General features: G+C 37.6%; 3 protein-coding genes across 4 annotated transcripts; 2 read left to right on the top strand and 1 right to left on the bottom strand.

Annotated features, from left to right (window-relative positions):
* The first annotated feature begins 2,010 nt into the window (after positions 1-2,010).
* LOC6049383 (probable N-acetyltransferase san) lies at positions 2,011-3,579 on the top strand. The gene is made up of 2 exons (XM_001866123.2): positions 2,011-2,236; positions 2,543-3,579. The coding sequence occupies exons 1-2, from the start codon at positions 2,229-2,231 to the stop codon at positions 3,171-3,173; spliced, it is 639 nt and encodes a 212-aa protein (XP_001866158.2). The 5' UTR covers positions 2,011-2,228; the 3' UTR covers positions 3,174-3,579.
* Positions 3,580-8,380: 4,801 nt separating this feature from the next.
* Positions 8,381-13,542, bottom strand: LOC6049382 (hormone-sensitive lipase). Of its 2 annotated transcripts, none has more exons than XM_038262116.1 (6): positions 11,081-13,542; positions 10,737-11,014; positions 10,538-10,675; positions 10,244-10,481; positions 10,062-10,187; positions 8,381-9,801 (listed from the first exon to the last, which is right to left on the bottom strand). In XM_038262116.1, the coding sequence occupies exons 1-6, from the start codon at positions 12,818-12,820 to the stop codon at positions 9,688-9,690; spliced, it is 2,634 nt and encodes an 877-aa protein (XP_038118044.1). In that variant the 5' UTR covers positions 12,821-13,542; the 3' UTR covers positions 8,381-9,687. The 2 variants fall into 2 exon arrangements, with proteins under 2 accessions (XP_038118044.1, XP_038118043.1); XM_038262115.1 differs by having other exon boundaries at positions 10,737-11,017; positions 11,081-13,541.
* A 5,837-nt stretch (positions 13,543-19,379) lies between these two features.
* Positions 19,380-19,897, top strand: LOC6049386. The gene is made up of 2 exons (XM_001866121.2): positions 19,380-19,484; positions 19,549-19,897. Exons 1-2 carry the CDS (start codon positions 19,478-19,480, stop codon positions 19,833-19,835), a joined length of 294 nt encoding a protein of 97 aa, XP_001866156.2. The 5' UTR covers positions 19,380-19,477; the 3' UTR covers positions 19,836-19,897.
* Positions 19,898-20,667: the final 770 nt, after the last annotated feature.

Genomic DNA, 20,667 nt, shown 5'->3' with positions numbered 1-20,667 from the left:
ATTAAATTGTCTGGCAGAAAAGTTAAAAAATAGTAAATCAAAAACCTAAAAAAATAAAAGGAATTTTTAAAAACTAAACAAACGTACCAAAAAAAAATAATTTAACAATATTTTTAAAAATTTAATAATCTAAAATTTAAAAATTAAGAGATCAAAAATTCCAAAATTCTAAAACTTAAAATTTTAAATTTCATAGTTTAAAAATTCTTTATTCCAAATATCAAAAAAAAAAAACTAAAACAGAAATTAAAAATTAAAAAAAAAAACGAAAAATCTAAATTTTGCATGTTTAGAACATATAAATTTAAATTTTTAATAATGCTACAATTGATTTAATCTAATCTAATCTAATCGAACACAAGCGCAGCCAGTCCGAAGAAAGCATCCTGGAAGAACTTGCAGTTAGATTACGCCCCAAGTCCTTTCTTGTCAATATTAATAATTGCAGTACATCCGAGTTACCCCGAAAATGTATAGCAAAAATTAAAGTGGCCAGGCCTACTGCGTTGCATTAACCGCAGAGACCGATTCTGTGAACGGATCACATTTCACAGAATCATCAGGGGAGGAAGGATGCGTGGACATACCGTACCAAACGCTCCGAATCAGTTAGATGTGGTGTGTTAGTGTAAATTGGCAAATTATTATATTTTTAGGGAGAAGTGGAAATGGGAAATTCGGGGTTGGGGAAATCGGGATTGGGGAATGGAAACGTGGGAAAGTGGGAAAGGGGTAGGAGGGTTTATTTAATATATAATATTATAATATAGGAGAATATAATCAAATATCAAATAATTATGGAAAGTTCTCACCAAGAAACAGCAAATCTTCAAAAACACAGCCAGGTGGTGGTAGTTCCGATAGTCTTAGGGTCTTGAAAGGACACAGGCCGGTCGGATGAAGTGGAAGTGTTCCTTTAGCACCGAATATCTCCACTCCCAACAAATATTTCCGGATGATTCGCTGGTTCAGCTCTGGTAACGGCCTCCTCCAGGTTGGTTAAGCCTTTTCACTTAGAAACAAAATTCGCTTTTAACACAAAAAAAACCTTATACAACAATTCATGTAAAGGGAAAAAATAAAATTAGACAAAAATGACGCGGAGTGAAAAAGTTTTCCAACCGTCAGCACCGGTTGCTACAATTGATTTAAAAAAAAATTACAAATTTAAAAACAATGAATTCAGAAATTAATGAATCTGCTTTTGACCTTATATATGACTCGAAAAATGTTTGATTTTCTGGCGGCATTTTAGAATTACAAATTTAAAAATTTCAAAATTAATTAATTTAAGTACTTAAGAATTAAGGACTTTTAGGTCGTCGTTGATCATGACCGTTCATGGTCACCCGCTCCAGACACAGACGCAAAAAAAAGCGAAACCCATAAAGTAACTTTTTCAAAACTTTTTTTTCGTAAAATCGCGAAAACTCATGTTGAGTACAAGCAAATCACTTATGATTGTAAATCATTTTTTTTTGTAATTGTCTGCTCTACAACTTTGTACAACAACTTACAAAACTTATCAGTGTTGCCAAGCTCAAAACATACGTTGCCAGATCGATTTAGTCAGCTTAGACCAGTCTCCCTATTTAGGGTCTCTAGGTTGGGTCACCCTACACTGAAAACCCAACCATGGTAGTTGCTACCATATTGTAGGGTGAAATTGAGAGCACGCACCGACGTATTTTTGCTAAAAACATTCCGTGCTTGGATTGACTGATTAACGCAGTCAGTTTTACTATGTCAAGAGCGGTATGGTAATTTTTACCCTCGATTATGGAGAGAATGAAAATGATTTCGTAATTGCTACCATGCAATTTTGTGGAAGCATGGTACATTTTACCATATTTGCGTTTACTTTCACCAAAAAGCCACAGTTAATTTAATAAGCAGCATTTTTAGCAAATGTTCTTAAAATTACCATGGTCGGGCTTTCAGTGTAACTTCCCCACGCCCATGCAGCAATATCCTCCACTTTTGACACTTGTCCAAACGTCACTCGCTCGGTGCACCGATCAGTCTTCTTCGCGCTGCTGGTCGTCTCTGCGTGTGTGAGGTCGAGCTGCGGCGGCTGCCAATTTTTTCTTCGAGCTGCGAAAATTGCTCCCGAAATATTCGGATTTCCTCGTACTTTCCCGGTAGTTTAGAGCTCGTAAAACCGCTTCCGCGCGGCCGCGTCTCGAATTTTTTAAGCAGTTGAACGGAAACTTTAAAGTGCACGCATCATGACCAGGTGAGGGTCGAGAGGGTTTTCTCTTGGGTCTTTTTTTCTTCCTTGGTTGTTAGGCGATTATAACCTCAAATCCAGTTGGGACGACGGAGAGGGATCTGTCAAAATCTGAGTTCTGTCCTTTGTTGTTCTTGCGAAGACCCAGAAAACTAGATGATATTTTTTTTAAATTCAATTTGTTTATTTAACTTGCTGAAGACTTCTTTTTGAGTCGATTTTGAATCTAGTTGGTGTTGAAATTGTTTGTTTATCTGTGTGGTTGCAAGTGATAAGAGTAAAAATATTAACATTGTTTCGTTACTTCCGTAGAGCCAACATCGAGCTGGGGGACGTGACCCACCACAACCTGAAGCAGCTGAAGAAGATCAACACGGTGGTGTTGCCGGTTCTCTACAATGACAAGTTTTATCTGGACGTGCTCGAGTCGGGCGAGCTGGCCAAGCTGGCCTATTACAACGACGTCGTGGTCGGTGCCGTCTGCTCGCGAATCGACACGTCGGAAAACATGCGCCGGCTGTACATCATGACGCTCGGTTGTCTTTATCCGTACCGGAGGCTCGGCATCGGCTCCGTCATGGTCAAGCACATCCTGAACTACGTCGAGAAGGACGGCAACTTTGACAGCATATTCCTGCACGTGAAGGTCGACAACGAGGGCGCGATCGATTTCTACAAGCAGTTTGGCTTCGAAATTGTGGAAACCAAACAGCACTACTACAAGCGCATCGAACCGGCCGATGCCCACGTGCTGCAAAAGACTCTGACCAAGCGCTCCGGAAGCCAGCAGCAGCAGCCCGCTCAGCCAATCGCACTTCCGGCCCCGCAGCAGCAGCAGCAGCCGCACCACCATCAGAACGGAATCGGACCCAACAACAACGGCAGTCAGAGCATCCAGAACTCGACCTCGCAGCAGCAGCAGCAGCCCGAGAAGAACCGATAAACCCTCTCCGAGGGGGTCGTCGTGAAACCCACTTTTTTTTCTCGGCAAGCGGTAGCGCGCGTGTTCTTTTAACTGTTAATTTATTAGAAATCAACAAAAACAAACAAGCAAGAATTACTTCACGGTGTGCACCTGCCCACAAACAACACACACGCAAAAGCAAACAGAATTCGCAAATTAATAGTTGGGAAGCGAACAGAACAGAGAGAGAGAGAGGGTGGTATTTTAATTTCTGGCGAAAGTCGAAACGACTTAAACCACGCAGCGGCCAGTGAGCGAGGGAGAGATATTGTGGCGCTTTTTTTTTTTTGGAAGAACGAACAACAAAACAAACAACAAATTTAAAATCTTGGATGTGTTTCTCTAGCATAAGTCGAATAAAAAGGTAAACAAGTGAAGCAGTGCAGATTGAAGTGTTTTGAAGTTCGTTAAGAATATCACAGTTCCTTGCTGCATTTATAATTCAAGGCCGATGCTGCGAAACTTTTAGTTCATCTACCAACCAAAACTGTGTTTAGGGCTGAGAAATTTTAAATCCAAGTGATGGCTGGCATGGATCTCGGTTTGAATGCAAAACTCTCAAGAAACGGCCAAGGTAAGGATCACGAAAAGATTTTTTTTAAGCGGTACGCAGCTGAAAAGGAACAAATTTCGGATAATCGATTGTTAAGCTCAAGTATAACCCCTCAAAAGTGATTAGGGTAGAGTAGTCATCAATGAGACACGGGGAACAATGATAAAATGGCTCTCACAAGTCGTAGTTTCAACCAATCAGGCTCATATTTGGGGGAAAGGTGTGTCTACTGGATACACGTCTGCCATATTAGTGGCTTTGGTTATGGACGCTCCCTTGAAAAGTAATTCATAAATGTTTGATTCTGGGGTGTAAAAGTAAATTATGGACAAAAAAAACTTTTTCGCTCGTAGGCTGCCATTTACACCAAAACTAATATTTCTTAAAATTTCTTTCGACGTTCTATAGGGATAAAGTTGGGCTACAATGTCCTTTCATTAGATTTGGCCAAAATTTAGAATAAACTCAGAATCCAGGGCTGTCTCATTGTTCCCCACTCATTTCAGCCCATGGGTAACAATGAGACACTTTGATTTTTCTTCAATAAACTTTTCAAAATCGATGGAAATCTTTCAAAACATGAATTAAAAGTGATTTTTGGCATATTTATAGAGTTTAAACTTCATTTAACCAAAAATACAAAGTTATTTGGTATTAATATATGGATTTTACAAAATTGAAATACTTTTTAGTGTAACTTTTGTTATTAAAAGTTTCATGTTGGCAAAATTGCTCTAAAATATTCAAAGCAAGTCACCTGCAATGGAACAATACAAAAACATGATGTTTTGCTAGAAAAATGTTGATTTTCGTAGAGTGTCTCATTGTTCCCCACCTGTCTCATTGTTCCTGCCAAGTGCGTCTACAATGAGACAGTTGAATAACTCTGGCTGTAGATGTCGGATCGATCTCATATTTTGGTCAATGTTAGAACACATTAAAAGAAAGAAAATGCATTAAAAAGCTCATTAAAACATGCTGATGAAAAAAATAGAAAAATCGTTGAAAGTTGAAAACCAAAAGTGTCTCATTGATGACTACCCTACCCTAAGCATTTTTTAATCCAAGGTGGCGGCCAAAATGGCGGTGATGAAATATTAAAAAAATGCATTTGGTAACTTTTACGGGCAATACCATTCAAATTTGACTAAAATTGGGTTGCACAATTTTAATTTGATGTTTAAAGCAAGAAAATAAAAAAAAAATACGAAACATGTTTTTTTGTTCGTGATTTGATTCTTCGAAGCACCTTACAGACCTTCGGATAATCGAAACCTCGGATAATCGAGCCTAGACTGTTGTAGTATTGTAAATTCAGAATTGCCTTATAATGCCAAACCTTAAAACGCAAAAAATTAAAGGACAGATTTAGTTATTTGCTCGAAATGAAGTAAACCAGTGGGAAAAGCCCATAACATTTTATGGGTAAAAAACTCAAATATTTAAAAAAACAACTCAAACATTTAGAAACACAGAAATTAAAGAATTCAAAAATGCAAATATCAAAAAAAAGATCTTAAATTTTGAAATAGAGAAATAACAAAAAAAAATAATTTTACCAATACTAATATGCAAAAAATCTTAGATAAAAAAAAATCAAAACATGAAAATTAAAACAAGATTAAAAAAATCAAAATAAAATAAAATAAATTCAAAATAAAAATCAATAAATTCAAATGCCCGAAAATTCATAAAATTTAAAACATATTTTAAATTTAAATATTAAAAAAAAATCAAAATTCACAAAGTCAAATATTGTAAAATTTTAAAATTATTTTTTTTTTAAGATTTTGCTAAGGCTGGTACAAATATTTTTAAAAGTTTTTGTCACCCCCCCCTTCAAAATTGGGTACTAAAGCCCTATGTAAATTTTTAAGTACAACGGTACAAAACACGATTAAAAACCATTTCTGATCACTTTTTTTCATTTTAATGCAAAAATTTTGTTTGACAAGACAACATTTTTTCAATGGATCAACTATGGTCCCCTTGGAACGAGCTGTCAAGTAGGAGCTTTTCTATCAAGAAGGACAGCGAGGTTAATTTTTCAAAATTGATTTAAAAATCCATTTTAAACTCTTTGTGGTCGTACAAAGGGTCATTGTACTCAGAAAAATAAGCTTTATCGCTGCAAACAATAATATCAGCAATCTAAGCTTCATTTTAGGACCCAATTGGCCCGAAAAATCAGGGGGCAAAAAAAATATTTTTACAATAAACTTCAAAATTTCAATGAAAATTCAAGTGCAACCAGCTGAAATCAAATTAAAATACATTCTCCTGCGATTTAAATCATTTTTAGTATGTTTGGGTTTATTAAAAAAATCTTAAGATTTTTTGAAAATTTTCGATGCAAAATCTTTTTTTTCGATACAATTTTTGTTTTTGTCAGATCTTAGATTTTTTGAAAACTAATTATTGCAAAACAACTGAACTTGTGTAAAATGCATTTTAAAACACTTTTTTCATTTAAATGTGAAGACTATAGCTTGTTATTTAAATTTTTATATTTTTTTTATTTTTTTGCCCCCCCCCCCCCTTGACCTCGGCCAGGGCCGAGGGACAAAAACTTTTTTAAATATTTGCATTGGCCTAATAAAATTTATGAAATTGACTTTTTCCAAAAATTAAAAAAAAAAAAATATTGAAAAGCGGTTTGTACTCGATTCTTTGAAGTCCTGGTTTCTAGGGTTTCTAACCTAAATTATGACTCTAACTAAAAATGTCTTGTTTACTGTTATTGGAGATGGTGGCATTTAAAAGATTAAAAATAATAATAATAATTCTCTAGTAAGTTTGCAATACGTTGCAACAGCCATAACGACTAGCATTTTGACCTTCGATGCATGTGTTCTCAAAAAAATAAAGCAAATTTTCAGCGATTTTCAGTAAAAGAGCATTTAAACCTTTCAGGCCGGATTAAAATAAGGCCTGGATTAAAATAAGGCCTGAAAGGGTTAAAGGACGTGCAGGTGATCAGTATTTTTAAAGTTGATTATTCAAAAATTCAACGCGAATTAATCGAAACTTGCTTTGTTTACAAATGGCGCTTGAAACCTTTTAAAAAAACTTGCCAATTCTGTAAATTTTAGAATTCAGGAATTGAACAATATAGCAATTTAATAACTCTCAATTACTTTTTCAAAAGGTTCCAACTAAATGAGAAACCTATGGCGCATTGGTTGTTTTGAAAAAGTACTCAAGAATTTAAAAATCAAGCCATTTTTACAATTTAATAGTTTATCAATTGTACAATTTAACAATTTAACAATTTATCAATTGTACAATTTAACAATTTAACAATTTAACAATTTAACAATTTAACATTTTTACAATTTAACAATTTAACAATTTAACTATTTTACAATTTAACAATTTAACAATTTAACAATTTAACAATTTAACAATTTAACAATTTAACAATTTAACAATTTAAAAATTTAACAATTTAACAATTTAACAATTTAACAATTTAACAATTTAACAATTTAACAATTTAACAATTTAACAATTTAACAGTTTAACAATTTAACAATTTAGCAATTTAACAATTTAGCAATTTGACAATTTAACAATTTAACAAATTAACAATTTAACCATTTTTGCCTAAACTACTCTATTCAGATTTTTGAGCGAAGATTGCGTTACGAATGACCGATTTTAGAGTGACATACCTACTTTATGGATGACGCCAAAGACGCCCTTAAAAATGAAAAAAAAATTCACGGACTCTAGAAAACGTCAAACTAAACTAACGACAAAAATTCAGATTTGACCAAAAATAACATGGGACAATTATGCATAGAACGGCAGTATAACGCACACTTAATAAAATATTTCGATTTGTTTTCAATTGGTTGCAATTTTTGTCAACTGCCGCTTGAAGCAAGTCCGTTGCAAATGTTCGTAAATGTTGAGTAAATGATGCAGTTCGGTTCTAAATCCTGTGAACTCACAACAAACAAATATATGGTAAAGGCGCATGCGAAAGCATGTACGTTTCACTACACACAAAAAAAATGTTGTACTGGGATGACTGGCGCCTTATCCCGCACGGCTATCAGAACGTTTAAATAATAAAAACGTCTATAAGAGCTTGACATTTCGGTGTTTTCTTTTATGTAATACAATCTTTAAAAAAATTAGGTTGCGGCTTGAAATTTTCTTTTTTGTCATTTAAAATTACTGTTTAAATTTCGCTGTTTTTTAAAACAAAATAAAATGTAGTTGGATAGAAAATTGTGTACCCGATTGCTCATATAAAATTTAGGTTTTTTGATTTATTGATAAATAATATATATAATGATATCTAAAGTTTTTTTTAAAGGTCCAATAAACCAAATTTCCAGTTTTTGCTTTTTGGGTGTTTTTGAAACAGGTTTGAGTCAGGGGTATTAAAAAACACCCAAAAAGCAAAAACTGGAAATTTGGTTTATTGGACCTTTTCAAAAAAAAAAAAAAACTCCAGATATATAATATTGAAACAATCTTCTGATAGTAGAATAACCCTTATCACGATTCCGTCGATATTTTTAGGCATGTTAGGTTTTTTTTTATTCAATATTTAAATTCAAATCTGTTGCTGAATGGACAACTGAAAAAAAAAACTTTTTTTATAAATAAAACAAATATCTATGGTTAATCAGAAGTAGTTTTATTCATTAGTTCCATGTAATGTTTGTTTCACAATGTGTAAATTTACTTCAACACTTGAAATATGTAACCTTTACCCTAATCGCTTTACACTCTAACAAATGAGTAATATCTGAAATGTTTAGTTAATATCTAGGTACACACAGTTTAGTTAAATTTTATCTTCCTTTCTTCCCCTCCCCCTTATAATGTGATGTGTTGCGTCTTTTGAATCTCAAACTCACCGAACCTTGTAAATATATAGGTGTATGTTCATATCATTATTTAGGAAGGATTAATTTTATATTTTTCACACATCAGCAAAATCATACCGAAATACCCAAATCAGTAGCGTTTCGTGTTCTTTGGTTCGTTTAGCACCCCACACGTGGTAACAAATTAACAAGCCTCAACTCTAGGTAACAGCCAATTGCACTGGAGATTTTTTTTTATTTGCTAGTCTACACTGAGCATCTATGTTATTTTTGTTTGCTAAATAAAATTAGTTAAAAAATAGTTTAACATCAGACTGATTCACTGCAAAACACATTTTGAATCAACGCACAGGTGGATTGTTATTGTTCGGTATTTTGTCGCTATTGTTTTCGTTTTAATACTTGTTGACATTCAGAGTTTAAGGTAGATAACGGATCACACATTCGTAACAGATTTTAACACATTAACAAATAATAGGTAAAAAAACATGATTGTTACAAACGAGATTGCTTCAAGTGCCTCTAATTGAGTATGTGTTAGTGAATGTTTCGTTTACTTCACTGGCGTTATTGCTTCACCGATTTCGTGAAAAGTTGAGCTGATTTTTTTCTTTTTTTTTGTTAATAACATGTGAGTGTGTTTTCCTTGTTTCGTTACAAGCTAACAATAACAAATATTTTAACGCGTTTGTCGCGAAGCGGCACGCAAACAATGTTGGACCCAAAACGGAAGGCCAATTATTTGTTATCTTTTCAGGGGCGGGAAATTAGATTTCCTTTGCAAAAATGTGTTTTGTATAGGTTATAAAACGGTACAAAGCTGCCGGAAATAAGATTTGTCGAAAGGGTAAAAATGCGGTGTTGTTTTTTTTTACACGTGTATAATTTATCAAAGCGAATGTTTGCGTAAAAGTGCGAAACTTTTCAAGTTTTCTAAGAAAGTAGCGTCTTAAGAAGCTGTTTGTTTACTAATAAAAGCTTTTGTTTTTGTTTGTCTTTCCTCTTTCAGAGACGTTCTCTACACGCTGGCGATGCTTTCACTACCCTTCCGCAACAAGTTGGTCGTTGGTCGGTCGAGGCAGCGCCGCAACTGCTAACAGCAGTTCCGCGGCGGAATCTCGTCCTCATCCGTCAGGACGGGACGCTCCAGCAACTCGGCAATCCGCCGGACGCACGTCTTGGAACCCTCGTGGGCCTCCTTGGAAATCTGGAGCGCGAAAAACGGTAAGTTTCGAAATAAACAACAGTGTAAACAAACAGTTAATCTGCTCATTGGGCAGTTTGTTTAAAGTTTTATCGATACCAAGACGTGCATAATCTGACAGTTTCCGATTAAAACTTTTCGTTACCTGACTGTTGAATGACCTTAGAATGCCTTGAATCATGTCAGTTCAATGTCAATCAACATTGAGGTAACGGAAAATTGCAGGCTGCAACTGTCAAATCTGATGGAGTTCCGTTACTTACAGAAGCAAAGTTGAGAAAACCGTGCGGCAACCCGGGCAGAATGTCCAGCGAGACGGCATTGTTCAGCGCCTTCAGTCTTTTGGCAAACATGACGCAATCGTCCAGGCAAGGATCGAGCACCACCGACTGAAACAACAAATGTTCAAACAAAGCTGTCAAAAATAATCAACAACAAATCTCACAAGTATTTTCGTGGGCGGAAATTGACTCAGCACCGCGTCCGTGGCCCAGAACGGCGACAGATGGGAATCCTTGGGCACGTCGAAGATAAACTCGTCCGACGGGCTGCGCGCAATCAGCGCGTCCAGGTTGCTCTGGAACTCGGACTGCGAGCCGCTGCTCGCGATCGGCTTCGACGTCGTGATGGCGCTGAACGTTGAGGAAACGCGATTGACCAGGTTGCTTGCCACGTTGGAGACTCTGAGGAAAGAGGTGAGTTATTTTGATCTTGTGACAAAGAGATAAAAAGTAGTTACTTTTCCTGCAGGTTCTGCACGCTGATGGTCTCCTTGCCAATGTCCAGCACGACGTTCTCCTCGGAAGCCGAAGGCGATAGGGCCCTCAGAATGGGTTCGATTTCCCCTGCGGCATTTGTGGTTGTGTCCAGTACGTATCTACAATAGACAAAATCTAAAATTATCTTCTCTCCTTCCCAGCCAAACCCAAAACCCTCACCGTTCGATGAAGTCCGACACGTTCTTGTTCGTGTTCTGCTCGGAGCTCATGTCGCTCGGCAGGTCCAGGTCCAGATCGTCCATCACGGTGACGTTGCTGTGTTCAGTTTTCAGCGCGACCTGCTGCAGCGTGATTGGCTGCGAGTCCTCTTCGAGCGAGGTGATCGTATTGCTCTCGTCCGGGCTGAGGTCGATCGTGTTGCCGGCCACGTTCAGGCTCTTGAGCGCGAGCGTATCGCTGACGGTGTCGCTCACCGGGCTCAGATGCTGGTTGTTCAGCTGCTACAAAAAGGTGAGAGGTAAGTTTGCCTTGTAAGGCTGAGACAATATCACAAACAAAAATACCTGCGGCACGTTGTTGAGCGTATCCCACGCGGAGTTTTCGGGCGACTCGGAACGATCGGAGCGGTTGTCTTCCTCAACCTTGCAGACGACCTTTTTTGGTTGAGTCCCTGCGTTGACGATCGCCAGTCGTTCCTCGAGTCGTTTCCGGTTCAGCTCCAGCACTTCCTTTGTTGGGCAGGCGTAAGCCTTCAAGCAGCGCATCATGAAGCCGAACGGCAGCAGTGGATCCATCAGGCAGAGCATGCGAGCTGGACTGGGCACGAAGCTGATCAGCGTTGGACAGTACGCAAGGAAGATACCGTCCGGACGTCGCACACCCATCTCGATGCACTTCATTACGCAGCCCAGGTTCAGATTGGCTCCGGCAGAGTCTCCCGCAAAGACGATTCGCTCAGCTGTGGTTCCCAGCAGTTCACAGTTCTTCAGCGCCCAACAATACGCATAGAAAACCTCCTCCAACGCCCGTGGGAAAGGGAACTCTGGCGCGAGACTGTAGTCGATCGACAGAATGGGCACGTTAAGCGAGACGGCCCACTCCCGAAGATAGCTTTCGTGGGATTTGGAACTCTGCGCGACGAAGCCACCTCCGTGACAGTGGAAGATCAGCCCGGCGGACGGTGGATGAATCGTGCTGCGGGTGTTGACCTTTTCACCGATCATTCCCTTCCGCTTGACGGCGCTGATCAGTCGAGCTTTGACCGGACCTGCCCCGCAGTGGCTCTGCGGTATCGGAATGCTGATCATGACATCGGATTTCTCCGCCTTCAGCTCGATCGGTTCGGGAGGAATCGTGATGACTCGACTCACCTTCACTTTGAACCCGACAAAGGACGGCAGGGAATGCATCAGCTCGGATTCGGCGAGGAACCAGAACGCTTTGCAAAAGTCAACGTTCGAATGCTGGGAGATGTTGACAATGCGACGCGCTCGAAGCTCCGGATCAAGCATGTACTTTGTGCTGGTGAACATGAGACTGGTTGCTTTGGAGATCTTCCCCCCTTCCGAGTAGTAACCCTCGGAAAATCCGGCCATCCCGATCGAGATAAACTTGAGCAGTGGCTTCATCGATTCACAAAACTGAAACCCGAGACAGCGTCCGTAGAAGCAGAACTGGTTGATGGTCTCCGCCTTGCCCAAAAGTTCCTCGACGGTACGAGAGTCCGGAAACAGGTGACCCGGCTCGGTCCATCGACGCAGCGTGTGACAATGCTTGAGGCAGGTGCACAGACTTGCCAGCAGATGGTTGTAAGCCTCCACTTCCTTCACGTACATCGCCTTCCGGAACATCATCGTGCCACGGTTCTCCATCACGTACCTTGCCAGCTTCAGCGTCGTCTTTACGCAGCATTCCACCACGTACAGGAAGCTTCGAAACCCATTCCCGGGTGTATTCTCGTCAAAGTCATACTCGTGGGCAAAGTCGTGCACCTCCTTGACCAGTGGCTTGGCCGTCACGACGTGGTCAATCAGTCCGACAAACGCACCGTGGATTCGCAGCCCATTCTCCGACTCATCGTCCTCAAAGTACTTGATGTTGTTCTTGCACAGGTCGATCAGCGTATCAAACAGATACAGCTCATCCGTGTTGACCTTGAGCGTTCCATCTGCTTCTACTGCGAGCTCATCCGGCAGCTGCTGCTGCTGTTCTTCCGGTGAACCGGAAGTGGTCGGCAGAATCGCACTGGGCTGACCCCTGTCGTCACCATCTTTACTGCTATCGATTAGCTGCTCGTTCGGCATCGTAATTGTAATTGCTACTATTCGTCTCTACCTAAGGCTTCCAGCAGCTGTGCGGACTAATAGGTGGACTGCGCGATAAGGTGTACGGAATCGAATTGAAGCTCGCTCGCTGTGCCTGCTGCTGCTGCTGCTGCTGGACTATGACCGGACGCTTTCTTTTCTTATCATATTATTCGCGCGGAACGAGGTCATCGACGGCGAAGAACTTTGATTCCGCGTTATTGATTCATAGACTTCGTGCCAAAAGCTCTAAGCAGCGAAGCAAAATGTTGCAATCTAGTTCTCCAGGTGTTTACACTCGACTTGTCACCGTATCGAGCGCACTGAACTGAGTTTGCTACAAGTGACAGCCGTCGTCGTCCTTCTCCTTGTCGATTTCTATTTTCGCCTTCCCATCATGAACTGACACAGTTATTATAAATATCGAAGAAGGCCCTTTTCCCCTGTATTGGCCCTTTGAATACGCAGAATCACGTTTTCTTCGCCAAGGGTGGACGAAGGCCTGTCACACTAAAGTCAACCGTTTGTTATTATTAGTTTAGAGTTGGAACCTGTTCAGTTCAGTTTGGAACATAGTGTGAAGCAATTTTGGCCGAAAAATACCCGAACTCGGCGGTATAGGAGCTTCTCTGTATTTATATATGACTAATACCAGCAAATTTATTGACCCTAGCGCGATAACAGTGCGTTTGGGACAGGTTGTTTTGGTACGTACGGTAGGGGTATGTAAAGTAAACATACACAAGTATATACACAGGTAGCTGTCACTGTGACAGTGCTTCGGTTGTCAAACAATGTTGAGGGTATGGTGTTTTTATTGTATGGAGGTAGACTTGGTAACGGAGCAGTGATGTCAGTTTGTGCCGTTTGTGCAGCTTTTTGGTATTTGGTTAAGATTGTCTATGTGCAATGTTATTTTTGTTAAATTAATTTAAATGTCAATTTTAAATCCTTTGCGGTCATACAAAGGGTCACTGTACTCAAAAAAAACAAGTTTTATCGTTGTGAACTGGGTGCTGAAAAGACAGAATGCGTAACGTGATTTTCGAAAGCTCCCCACTAATACATCTGCACTACAGCTGTAAACATAAACAAAGTAGAAGGCTATGTTCAAGCTCAAGCGTGACATATTTTTTGCTGCTGAAGTGAATTATTATGAAACATTTTGGATCTGTTGATGTTGATGTTTTAGATGAAAAATTAAGTGCTTCGCACTTTTTTCTTCGTAGACTAAATGATGGGCGGCCAAAAGAGGCCTTTTTTGTTTTCCACGTGATGAAAAATTGTGTCAAAAGTGGGTGGAATTTCGTGAATCAGAAGAGCAACCGAATGGATGTTCCGAGATTATGTATCTTTGATGTGTAGTGATAATATCGGAGTATCCAATATTATTTGGAAAGTACTATTGATAGTTATTGATAATTCGTCGCTAACATTTAAAAAAGCGTCATAAACATAGATTTTGTAGACATAGCGATTATAAAATTTTAGCGACGAATTATGCCAAACTCGATTTCAAACCTCTAATTAAGATGTTTTGACTTCGAATACCTCAATAGTCATCGATTTTTTTTTATTCCTGACTAAATAAATTTTAGATCGATCACAATACTTGCCACTTCTTGGTATAATTATGCGAACAGTAAATTGGTTCCGCTTTGACAGTTATTAATTGAGGCCGCTTTGCGGACAACTATTCTGCACCCAGGTTGTGAACAATAATATCAGCTTCATTTTAGGACCCAATTTTATCGGCGATAATCATATCGCCGATCATGGGCGATAACGCATTTTTTTAAACTTTCTAAAATCGACTTAATCGTGTTAAATTTTCAATGCTTTCGCTAAGGATAGATTATTTGAAAATTTTGTAAGTTCATAATTGTTCACAAAATACCATATTTTTTCGAAAGTACTCGAATTTGCAATATGGGTTTCAAATGAAGCGCAATTTTGTATGCTTTTCACTTTATAAGAGTTTTTTTTTGGAAAATACTACAATTTTCACATAAAACCGTAATTTTTTTGAAAATACAAAAATTTTCGAAATTTGCAATTTGGGTATTAAACGAAGCGAAATTTTGCATGCTTCAAACATACATTCAAATTGTGTATGCTTCATATAAACATTTTTTAAATAAAAAAATGTTCTTTGGTGTTTTTGGTTAAGCAGTTTTTTTTCATCAAAACATGCCTCTGTGACCAGTTTGAAAAAATGTTTTATGACACATTAAGTATAAATGAAAAAAGAATGCAGAAATGAGATTTTTCATGACAAAATTATTTTTTCTAAAACAAGTCATACTGGTTTCCGCTCTTGAATGAAATAGTAATGCTTTATAGTTTTTTCTTAAAAATCTAACTTATCGTGTTTGTTTTACTTCAAACGTTTTCAAATATTTGGAGCAAGTTTCAAAATATGTTTGCAGTTTTTCGGAACCTCTATGATCATCATACAAAATAGTTGAAAAGTGTGTTTTTTGTGCCTTTTGTTTCGCTTTTTTGTCGTGAATTGTGTGCTACGATGAGGCCACGCGCTTGCCTTACTGAAAAGCACGGCGTCGGGTAATGATATGATCGAAAGACGCGCTAACATTTTGGATCGTCGAGATAATAGTGGAGTAAAATAACTGTGTGTGAATGATTTTGTGTGTTAACCAGAAAGACCTTTCCATAGCATTGTTGCTCGGAAGGCTCGCCGACGGGTTTGTTATGAAAGTCCTCTCCATAGCATCGTAGCTCGGGAGGCATCGAAAAACCAATACCTTATCCTACTAACCCAAAAAAAAAAAAAAAAAATTAATCACGTGATGCTTGAAGGAGATGCTGTGGATTCAACGGTCTTATGCGGTATCAACAGGTATATAGCGAAAAGCTGTATGCTTGATGAGTCTGCAACTTCAACTATCGGACTAACATTCCTCCCTTTCGTTGAACTGCAGGCTTCTTGGGAGGCCGCCGGTATTGACTAATCAAGTAGGGATCTTCAGAGGTTAAACAGTGAACGGATGGTTGGCTCCCACTGATCATTTTTGATTCATTGTTTAACTTCAGCTGATTTGTCAATAACGGAGTAGCAGCTCATTGGCAGTCAACCATGCTCATTCTCATGCTCATGCTCTATGATCATACAAAATAGTTTTTCAATGTTTTTTTATGGTTTTATTATACCACATTTTAGATTAAGGATTGGCATTGGTTGAAAGTTTTCTCATAGCACAAAAAATGATTCAAATTATATGATATACTAGTATCATTCCACAATCAGACTTCCATTTTTTGTTCTTCTTACGTCTTTGAAGTATTTAATGATATCAATTCAATTTTCATATCATTTGATCATGGTAAAAAAGTGAAAAAAAACCTCAATTTTGCTTTGGCGGGAAGAGGTTAATATTTTTTTTATCAAATAACACCAATTATACTTAGAAAAGTTTACCGAAATTGCAATACTATATTTTCATAAGGATATTTGCAGATGCTTCAGAAATTAATATTATCATAAATAAATCTCAATATAAAATTTTCTGATTAATTATAAATGGATTTAACAATAAATTGAATTGAAAAAAACATGTTCATTTTTTTCAGAACATTTTCCAAAAACTGGTGCCAAAAAGTTAGGAAAATGTATACTTTCGCTTGAATTTCGGGAAATCCCGGGAATTCCCGGGACGGGAAATTGGACGCACAAAACTCTATTAAAGTTCGGTATTTTGTGAAAAGCTTAGTTTAAAAAAAAACTAGAAAATTGAAAAGCATACAAAATTTCACTTCGTTTGATACCCATATTGCAAATTTTAGAAATTTGAGTGCTTTCGAAAAAAAAACTGGATATTTGTGAAAAATTTTGAGTGTTTTTACTTTAAAACTTACTATACATTTTCAAAAAACATATTCTTAGTGAAAGCATTGAAAATTAAACATGATATGGGTAAACTAAGTCGATTTTAGAAAGATTTTAAAAATGCGTTCGTCCATTATCGGCGAAAAGAATTATCGCCGTTAGAATTGGGTCCTAAAGCCCTATGTAAATTTTGATGCACAGCGCTTAAAAACACGCTTAAAAACCATTTCTGATCACTTTTTTTTTTATTTTAATGCAAAAAAAAAGTTGACAAGACAACATTTTGTCGATGGATCGACTATGGTCCCCTTGCAAAGAGCTGTCAAGTAGGACCTTTTCTGTCAAGAAGGACCGCGAGGTTTGTTTTTCAAAATTGATTTAAAAATCCATTTTAAACTCTTTGTTGTCGTACAAAGGGTCATTGTGCTCAGAAAAATAAGCTTTATCGCTGTAAACAATAATATCAGCAATCTAAGCTTCATTTTAGGACCCAATTATCGAAATAACGATAAACGATACATAGAACTATCGTTATCGTTATCGATCCTCGAAAATTTTATCGTTAACAACCTTGATATCTTGTTATTTAAATTTTCTATTTTTTTTTGTTTTACTCCCCCTTCATCCTTTATTTTCGCCAGAGTCGTGGGTCATAAATAAATATTTGCATAGGCCTAAATTTAATTTTGGTTTCATTACATTCTTATTTTATATTTGTCATTTTGCAAAATATAAACATCTTCAACCTTTTATCCCAGCCATCAATGTCACCCCCGTATACGGCATTTATTAGGAATATTCAGAAAAGTTTGCTACATTTTAAATAAAATCAAACCTCTACAACCCAATCGCGCCTCTAGACAAGCCTCAACCAAAAAAAACTCCAAAGAATCATTTTTCAGTAAATTTTTGATCTTCAAAAAGCATTGGAATGAATAACTCTTTTAGAAAATTTATAATTTCGAAGTTTAATGTGACTTCTTCAATGTTTAAAAAAAATAGCATTTAAGCTTTAAAAACTGCTGTCCCTACTCGAACTGTGGTTCCGATTCGGCCCAAATGACGATATTGAAAGAAATTATTTTGCAATAAAACATGAAGCATTATTGATTGCAGAAACCACGCTTACCACTACACCAACACGAAAAATTTAAATAAAATTTTGGCTTTTCAACTTGAATATCCAACAAATAGTTAGTTTTATAATGTTATGATTTTGTATACCGTAAAACGGGGTGACTTTGATAGCCGGGGTGACTTTGATAGGTTTGCGATTTTTCCGCAAAATGAAGAGTACAATTAAAAAACGAACGGAATTGTTTAGAAAAGTGTTCAAAGCACCTCAAAAAGAACTTTTCATACAATTTTGAAAAGTTTAAAAAGTTAGTTTACTATAGTTAAGAGAATGTTGATTAAAGTCATTATTTTAAACTTCCTAAAGTGTCATGATTTTCTCAATGAACATGATTTTGAATCGGAAAACGGAATGCATTTTCGGATTCTTTGGACAATTTTCCACTAGAAGAAGGTTAAATAAGTTTGTATAAATAATAAATTATATGTCTTTTTGAAACACAATTAAAAAAAATCTCCAAATTAATAAGCAATTTCAGTTGAACAAATTTCATCTAAAATGTAGAAACTTGTGATTCGTGCTTCGAATTCAGTATAAAATGCAATATAAATCGATAATTTTATAAACAAAACTAGTTTTAACAAATTTTAGACAAAATTCCGACTTTTTAACAATTTTACCAAAAATTCATTTGTATTTTTTTACTTTTACTTATAAACTTAGTTAACTAAATATAAACATTGATTTTTTTTCTTAAAAACTATATCAGCTACTTTAGTGATGGTACATCTAACGTACAAATAAAGTTTGAACGTCTTAAATATGATTTTAACAAGAAAAACTATGAATATCAAAGTCACCCCGGAATTTAAAATAAGAATTTTAAACGTAACTATTTTTCTAAACACTATTGATTTTTTTTCCAAAATAGTGCATGGACTTTGTGTGGCCTACCCCAGTACATGTTTTAAAAATAATAATCTTGCGAAAAACCTTACCTGTTGGAACATATTTCAAAAACAAATTGAAATCCTATCAAAGTCAACCCCGTTTACGATACATAATGTGTAAAGATAGCTAGTGAAGTACACGAGTATAAATATTTTTTAAATTGAAATCGACTTAGCAAATACTGAAGATTTGTCAATCAAAATTGAGGTCAGTTTCATGCACTGCTAGTTTCTAAAAAATATGTTTAAAGGCCTGTTAACTTGTACTAATAAACTCATGTTTATAAAACTCATAATGGTGCTCATTTCTAATTTTAGACCCCTAAAAATGATAACTTTTTTCGTCCTTCATTTGTATCAATTTGCTTTCATCAGTTGTACGATTTTTCGAAAATGTTTTCAGATTGAAACATGAGATGCGAATTTGAGATGCGCGTGGCCGCTGCCGATGTTATTTTCCACTGCCTTCGCAAATCAATTTTGGAAAGCATATATCGTGCGTTTGGATATTTCTTTTTATCGCAAAGCGTTCTTGAAATTTGAAAGCAAGAATCACTGATAAAAATGACTGAAACTGACACCGGAACATCGCGGCTGCTTGTTATCGATAATGAAATTTTTATCGAAGTGTGCGATTTTTCTTGTTGTTTCTTCTCATTTTGGGGTGCAATTAAGTTAGTATAAAACATGTCTTCTAACTGGAGAAGAGCATTCAGTTTTGCAACTTGCTTCAGTACACGTTGACCGACCGGAACGGAAAAGTGACCAACCCAACCAATTTAAAAATGAAACGTAAGTGACAACTGTTGATTGGTGCAAAAAGTGAGTTTAACCTTCTCAAATGTGTGCTTCCCAGTGATCATTTTCTTCGCTGCCCTGATCGCCGCCGTCGTGGCCCAGAACGGTTGCGTCCGGGATGATTCCGACGGACGTCCGGCCTGTAACGCCGCCGAAGTGACCCAGGGCAGATGGCGCAACAACTGGGACCCCACCGCGTACTGGGTGTGCACGACGGCCGGAACTGCCGCCACCCTGGTCCGTTGCCCCACCGAGGGAATGTTCGACCCCATCACCCTTAACTGCATCAACTGGTTCGATTGGGTCTGGCAGCCAACCTGCAGACCACCAAGTGCCCTGGCTTAAGCTGTGCTTGTTCGAATTAATGTGAAATAAACGGAAATTATACTAGTGAAAAGCATAACGAATTTGTTGATTGTGAATTGGTTGTATGTTTTATAATGCTGAGTTTGTATGAAAATGTGGTTAAATGTTGCATTAGAGCGATACTGAACAGTTAAACACAGTAAACATTACAACTTTGCAAGCTGTGAAATATGGTGGTGTTAATGCAATATAACCTCACTTTATGTGTATAAATATTGAATTCACATAAGATGATGTAAATTTGCACAGTTTTTGAGGGAAATGTGGGGTGGATTCTATTTTTGGCGTTTCGAGAAATGTCGTGTGTCGTGGCAGCTTTATTTAAATCGCGATTTCAGTGCGAATTTGAAGGATTGAACCTTCTTATTTGGTGTCATTCGGTCGACCGTGAAGAGTTTGTCGCGAAAATTGTGGAGTTTGCCCGTTTTCCTACATTATTTGTTCGTTTCGAGCGTTTTTTTTTTGCGGTCGGTGGTGACGTTTCTGGCCACCTTTGTTTTTGTTGTTTTTCTTTTTGCGAGCGCCGTCGCGAGTGAGAGCATTGCACACGGTAGTGTGACCTGACCTGAACATCGAAGAGATCAACTTGCATGCAAGTATTGTGCAGGAGCGGCGGTGGAATAAGATGGTGTTGGTCAGCCGATGACTCCCCATCTCCACCATACCCCGGTGTTGATGTGCTGCCTGACGGGAGCATGAAGCAGTCTTTTTGAAACGCGATCGGCTCGGTGAAGGCGTGACAGAGACGCGGGGTGGAGGGGAGCCTGCCAAACTTCCACCTGCTGCTGAGAGGAGGCTTGAAGAAGGAAGC

Source organism: Culex quinquefasciatus, chromosome 3 (assembly GCF_015732765.1).
Source record: "Culex quinquefasciatus strain JHB chromosome 3, VPISU_Cqui_1.0_pri_paternal, whole genome shotgun sequence".
Classification (NCBI taxonomy): Eukaryota; Metazoa; Arthropoda; class Insecta; order Diptera; family Culicidae; genus Culex; species Culex quinquefasciatus.
Note: the sequence above shows the minus strand (reverse complement) of the source record. Positions and strands in the feature narration are given on the sequence as shown.

Bases quoted from the DNA above. Each gene is read 5' to 3' on its own strand.
- LOC6049382 (XM_038262115.1), bottom strand. From the start codon at position 12,820: ATGCCGAACGAGCAGCTAATCGATAGCAGTAAAGATGGTGACGACAGG. The intron at 11,018-11,080 runs GTATTTTTGTTT...ACCTTTTTGTAG, and splicing joins CGCTCAACAACGTGCCGCAG to CAGCTGAACAACCAGCATCT. The intron at 9,802-10,061 runs GTAAGTAACGGA...TTCGCGCTCCAG, and splicing joins GTTTTCTCAACTTTGCTTCT to ATTTCCAAGGAGGCCCACGA.